Source organism: Mandrillus leucophaeus, unplaced genomic scaffold, assembly GCF_000951045.1.
Source record: "Mandrillus leucophaeus isolate KB7577 unplaced genomic scaffold, Mleu.le_1.0 Scaffold17, whole genome shotgun sequence".
NCBI classification, from domain to species: domain Eukaryota; kingdom Metazoa; phylum Chordata; class Mammalia; order Primates; family Cercopithecidae; genus Mandrillus; species Mandrillus leucophaeus.
Window position 1 is genome coordinate 1,116,327 of NW_012101698.1, and position 6,606 is coordinate 1,122,932.

Consider the following 6,606-nt stretch of genomic DNA (forward strand, 5'->3'; position numbering starts at 1 on the left):
AAATTAGCTTGGCCCTTGCCCAGGAATGACCAAGGACAGCTTAGACATCAGAAGTAAGATGGATTCAACTATGTCTGATTTCTCTCTCATAATTTTGCAGAGGCAGTTTCACAATCAGAAAAATGTAGAATTTGGTGCATTCTTTAAAACAGCTGGTGGAAGTCTTTAAAAATCATTGTTGCCTTGGCAAAGCTGCTGGGATTATAAAAGAAAAAAACCAAAAAGTTAAACAAACAAAAATCATTGCCATGGAAAAGAAGGGAAGATGTTCTAGATTTTAAAAGATTAAGGAGATAGTAGCCACAGGCAATTTGTATATATTGATTAGATGCTGAATTGGGGGAAAAATAGCTTTAAAAGTATGTCTGGGGACTGGGCAGTGGCTCATGTTTGTAATCCCAGCACTTTGGGAAGCTCTGGCGGGTGGATCGCTTGAGTCCAGGCAGATTCCTTGAGCCAGGAGTTCAAGATCAGCCTGGCCAATGGGGTGAAACTCCGTCTCTACAAAAAAAATTAAAAAGTTAGCCAGGTGTGGTGGTGTGCACTGGTAGTCCCAGCTACTCAGGAAGCTGAGGTGGGAGGATCGCTTCAGCTGGGGAGGTCGAGGCTGCAGTGAGCTGTGATCGTGCCACTGCACTCCAGCCGGTCTACAACTTACTTTTAAATGGTTTTACCAAGGAAAAATAGTGTGGACACACACACACAAAGACATAGATGGCATTTATCTATAACCTGTGGTGTCCAATAGAATAGTCACTGAAGCCACATAGAACTATTTACACTTAAATTACAATTATAGAGCAATTAAAAATCATGTCCTTATTTGCACTAGCCATATTTCAAGTGTCAGTAGCCACATGTGTCTCATGCAATGTTTTGGGCAGCACTGAAAATGGAACATGTTCGTCATCATGGAAATTCTCTTGGGTAGTGATGCTATAGACACATAGAACAGAAAGCAAATGTGGCAAAATGATAACAATTGCTGAAGAGTAGAAGAGTATACAGTATCTATTATTCTATTTCAATTTTTCTATAGATTGGAAACTTCAAAATAAGAGTTTTTTTTTTTTGAGAGAGTCTTGCTCCATCACCCAGGCTAGAGTGCGGTCTCAGCTCACTGTAACCTCCGCCTCCTGGGTTCAAACAATTCTCATGCCTCAGCCTCCTGAGTAGCTGGGACTACTGTTGTGCCCCACTATGCCCAGCTAATTTTTGTATTTTTGGTAGAGACAGGGTTTTGCCATGTTGCTCGGGCTAGTCTCAAACTCCTCGCCTCAAGTGATCCACCTGCCTCGGCCGTCCAAAGAGCTGGGATTACAGGCGTGAGCCACAACGCCCTGCTTCAAAATAAGAGTACTAAATACCACATATGATCCTAGATTGGGGCCTCGACCAGAACAAATTTTTTTTTCTTTCCTTTTTTTTTGCTATGTTGGGCATTGATAGGACAATTGGCAAAATGTGAATAAAGTCTGTAAATTAAATCTTAGTATTATAAAAAGTTAAATGTCCTGATTTTGATAATTGTGCTATTGGTTATGTTAGAAAATGTGTTTGTTGGGAAATACACCCAGAAGTATTTAGGAGTAAAGGGGCACAACGTCTATAGCTTACTCTCAGAGTTTCAGGAAAAGATGTGTATGTGTATGAGCAAGGATACTCCTCAACTTACAGTGGGGTGACGTCCTGAAAAATCCATCATAAGTTGAACATATCGCAAGTTGAAAATGCATCTGATGCTCCTAACCTGCCTAGCATCATAGCTTAGCCTAACCTACCTTAAATGTGCTCAGGACAGCTAGGCAAGATCATCTGGTGAAGGGGGTACACGACAGAATATCAGTTGTTTGCCCCTGTGATCACGTGGCTGACTGGTGTTGCGGGTCACTGCCGCTGCCCAGTAGTACCGCATATGACTATTCTGCCAAAAGACCAAAATTCAAAATTTAAAGTACAGTTTTTACTGAATGCATATTGCTTTCGCACCATTGTAAAGTCAAACGTCCTAAGTCGTGCACCATTTGTAGTCCCTGTTTTTTTAAAGGCATGTAGATCCATGCTCTTACCACCAGGTGGCCTCAGTTAACCTTGGTCCCTGTGTAAATCACTGCACCTCATTTTTCTACCCTGGGCCATCCCTCAGTACCACAAACCTTTGTTCCTAGTACTGTTCCTTTGTCGCTTCTGAATCTTAGCCACAGCTGATTTTTTTATCTGTTGCCTTCTTCCCTTCCATTCCTTTGGGGCCTGGGGAAGACAGTTACTGCTATAAAAATCTGAAGGCGAATTTGGCCTTTGCTAAGTTGTAGACACCATTGTAGGACTGTCACCTTTCAGAAGAGTCTGGGAGGGATAGATTTGCTTGTACTCAAACAGGGAAGCTCAGGCTAGGATAGACTTGCCATTAGGGGCAAGGGAGCATCAGTTGTATCTCTGATTTGGCGCAGGATGGGAGACGTCTAGATGTGTTGTACCATAGCGACCTGGCGCTTTCATCAGGGGTAATATACACTAGGATGTCTGTCTACTTCCTCGGCATCAGGCTTGCGTGGCTTTGTGCTCCGTGAGTCTTTGGCTTCCTGGTCTCAAATGAACATCAAAATTGTCGCTACATGAAGGCTATGAGCGGAAGAAGAAATGTAGATGGCTAATGACACATGGCAAAAATATTCAACCTCACTGGTAATCGAAGAAGAGCAATAGAACAAATAAGTAAAGTTCAATAATGATATGCAGCATGGTGTGGAATCAGGCCGGCTGGGTGCCCAGTGTGGCTTGTAGCTCCCTGTATATGTAGCCTGGGGCAGTGACCTCGCCTCTCAAGTCTCTTTTCTTCTGGGTAAAATGGGGCGATGGTATATTCCCTGCCTCATGGGTTTGTTGTGAGGATTCAGTTAGATAATGTGTGCACATGGCAGAGGGTCTTTAATGAGTACTCATAAAATCTTAAATATTATCTTTATTTCAATTAAAATTTATAAATTGGCCAGGTGTGGTGGCTCACACCTGTAATCCCAGCACTTTGGGAAGCTGAGGTAGGCAGATCATCTGAGGTCAGGAGTTCGAGACCAGCCTGGCCAACATGATGAAACTCCTTCTCTGCTAAAAATACAAAAAGTTAACTAGGCATGGTGGTGGGCACTTGTAATCCCAGCTACTCAGGAGGCTGAAGCAGGAGAATTGCTTGAACCTGGGAGGCAGAGGTTGCCGTGAGCTGGGATCGCGGCATTACACTCCAGCCCGGGCAACAAGAGCGAAACTCTATCTCAGAAAAAAAAAAAAAATTATAAATTTTGTTATGTTCCCAGGCTGGTCTTGAACTCTTGGGCTGAAGCAGTCCTCCCACCTTGGCCTCTCAAAGTGCTGGGGTGCTAGACATAAGCTATCATGCCCGGCCTTAGCTGTAATCTTTACACTGTGCGTTTTTAACTCATGTGATTTGCAAAAAGTGAACAAGCATATCCCTTAGCCCTCTGTGATGTCTGGTGAAATGAATATACTCCTGTAGCACTGATGGGAGGCTCAATGGGTTTTACCTTTCTTGGAAAGGAATGGGCAGTTTTAAGAACTTTAAAAAGTGTTCATATCCTTTGGAGGAATATTCAAGAAAGGCATGCAGATGTGTGTGTTCATGATAATTTCCCCAGAGCGAACAATTGCAAGCATTCTATTCGACAATGAAAGAAGAGTTAACATATACCTATTATGAGCTTATATTGCAGTCATTTAAGAGTGACTTATGGGGGCGAAGAATTTTTAAAGAATTGAAGCAGTAAGAGATGAAAATCTGGAAGGCAGTTTATGGTGAATTGGTAATGATGGTCACCGGCAATTATCGCAGTGGTTTCAGATTAGGGATGATTTTTTTTTTCTTACACTTCATATTTTTTTGGTGTGTGTATTCACGTTTCTTTAAAAAGTTTTTAGAATCAAGACAAAAATAAAAGTATTGATTTATTTTTTAAAGAAATAACGAAAAAGAGTCAGAACATCTGCCACAGGGGGGCATCTGGGAGCCCTGGGACTCATCTTTGACTTTTTCTTTCTTTCCCAGTGGTGTCCGCAAAGCCCAAGGTGCATAATCGTCAACCTCGAATTAACTCCTATGTGGAGGTGGCGGTGGATGGACTCGCCAGCGAGACCAAGAAGACTGCAAAGCGCATTGGGAGCTCTGAGCTTCTCTGGAATGAGATCATCATTTTGTAAGAGAAAGCCCCTTCTTTTTGAATGCAGGAAGATGGGGAAAGAGAGAGGGTGCTCCAAGGGGGTTGTAGGAGGTACAGATTCCCGGTGGTACCTCCGACTTTTTCTGCCTATGGTACCCAAGGTGCCTCTCTTTAGGCATTCCTGCACCATGGAGCTCATAGAGCGTTCATTATTAGCTAGAGGGTTACAGGGTCAGCTTTTGTGGGGGAAAGGAAATATGTGGGTGTCTGCCTGTTTTGGTTCCCCCTCCCCAAGGTGTCAGCAGTTTAGTTTAAATGTTTTCTTCTAAGTTATAGGAATGATCTGCTTGGATGTAATGAATCCGGTATTTGTTTTCCAGGAATGTCACGGCCCAGAGTCATTTAGATTTAAAGGTCTGGAGCTGCCATACCTTGAGAAATGAACTGCTAGGCACCGCGTCTGTCAACCTCTCCAACGTCTTGAAGAACAATGGGGGCAAAAGTACGTATGATGAAGGGGGTGCCGACGTGATTCATTGATGGGGATGGGAGGACCTGGCACATCAACCTGGTGTTGCAGTTTCCCCCAGGACTGGGGCTGCGGTACCTCTGTTCTCCTTGGATGCTGAATTTGGAGTTTTAGGAAGGCTGAGGGCTCCTCTCTGCCTCCACTGCAGAGTTTAGCCCTCTCTGTCCAGGGCCTGTAGCAATGGGATGCAGTGGTGTGTTGCCCTTGACCCTTCCTTAGGGACTGGAAACTTTCTGTCTGCCTTTGCTGCTCTTCCCGTTGCAGGAGATGTGTGATATGTTGAATGAAACTGTCAAATGCCTCTAGCCTAAATCATTGCTTTTCTAGCCTCAGCCCTAAAACAGAACAAAGGAGCTGTGTATATACATATATGTGTGTGTGTGTGCGTGCCTGTGTGCATGTGTGCACGTGTGTGTCTGGGATAGTTTTACAAATAGTGCCCTGTGCTTACTTGGCACTCAGTAAACATTTACTGGATGTTGGAACGTGATGGACGCGCCATCTGAATTAGCCAACGTGCCTCTACGTCACAGACATATAAATCCTCATCTATTTATTGCTGTTTGTGGTCAGTGGCATGGCCCATGGCTGTGGTATTGGACCCTCCTTCATAAGGCCTCTATTCAGAGTGGTACCATATGTGGCGAATGAATGGCATGTTAAGAAAGGCTCCTTTTTCTCTTGATGTCTAGAAAGTATTTTCTGAAAGTGGATGTAGCTTAAGAGAGAAGTGGGGGCAGGGAGCATTGCGTCCTAGCGAGCGTGTTGCATTCATTTAAGAGTCTTTCTTTTCTCTCCAAGCCTTTCCTTTTAAGCAATGGGCCACTTGAAAGGTCTTTGAGCCTCCTCTGGTCTTTTCTTTTCTGCTGGGCACATGGAGATGTGCTGAACCCATTCTGGCCCGAGGAACTGTTTAAAACCAGAGATGTGCCTCCACTTTAATCCTGCAGAGAACTCCCTGATTGCTTTGTCTTCTGAGTTGGTGTTTATTTTCCCAAACCCTAGCCAGCCTTTTGTAATTTGATCATCAGGGAGAATTCTATTTATTTCAGTGTTTGGAAATCTACTTGTGGATAGCCTCACATTAGGATGCAACAACCAGCATGAGGGTCCTTTTTTCTTCTTCATTTGCCCAGCCAATATGCTTTTGCTTTCAGTTAGCAAAAGTCCTCGGAGAAATTGTGAGCTACAGAAAAGCACATGGATACACAAAGAAAACAAAATTTGCCCATAATCACAGCACCTAGTAATAGTTACTGTACTGTTTTTTCTTTTCTTTCTTTTCTTTTTATTTTTTTTTGAGATGGAGTCTTACTCTGTTGCCCAGGCTGGAGTGTAGTGGCACAATCTTGGCTTACTGCAACCTCCACCTCCCAGGTTTAAGCAATCCTACTACCTCAGCCTCCCAAGTAGCTGGGATTACAGGTGTGTGCCACCATTCCCAGCTAATTTTTGTATTTTTAGTAGACATGAGGGTTCACCATGTTGGCCAGGCTGGTCTTGAACTCCTGACCTCAGGTGATCCGCCTGCCTTGTCCTCCCAAAGTGTTGGGATTACAGGCGTGAGCCACTGTGCCCAGCCTGATAGTTATTCTTAATATTTTTTTAAAAGCAATTTTATGGCCGGGTGTGGTGGCTCATGCCTGTAATCCCAGTACTTTGGGAGGCTGAGGTGGGTGGATCACCTGAGGTCAGGAGTTTGTGACCAGCCTAGCCAACATGGCAAAACCCTGTTTCTACTTAAAAAAAAATACAAAAATTACCCGGGGATGGTGGTGGGCTCTGTAATCCTGGCTACTCAGGATGCTGGGACAGGAGAATCGCTTGAACCTGGGGGGTGGAGGTTCCAGTGAGCCGAGATTGCACCATTGCACTCCACCCTGGGTGACAGAGCAAGTCTCAAAAAAA

At 44.0% G+C, this 6,606-nt stretch overlaps 1 protein-coding gene across 2 annotated transcripts in view; it reads left to right on the forward strand.

The window, feature by feature from the left end:
* The window catches only part of WWP2 (WW domain containing E3 ubiquitin protein ligase 2), a 217,197-nt gene that overhangs the window by 23,213 nt on the left and 187,378 nt on the right, over nt 1-6,606 (forward strand). Inside the window, exons 3-4 of one of the 2 annotated variants that reach the window (XM_011976702.1) lie at nt 4,058-4,205; nt 4,550-4,671. In XM_011976702.1, coding sequence (XP_011832092.1) covers nt 4,058-4,205; nt 4,550-4,671 — 270 coding nt within the window. Of the gene's footprint in view, nt 1-4,057; nt 4,206-4,240; nt 4,331-4,549; nt 4,672-6,606 lie in introns of those variants that run through there. The other variant, XM_011976704.1, reaches the window with a different exon arrangement.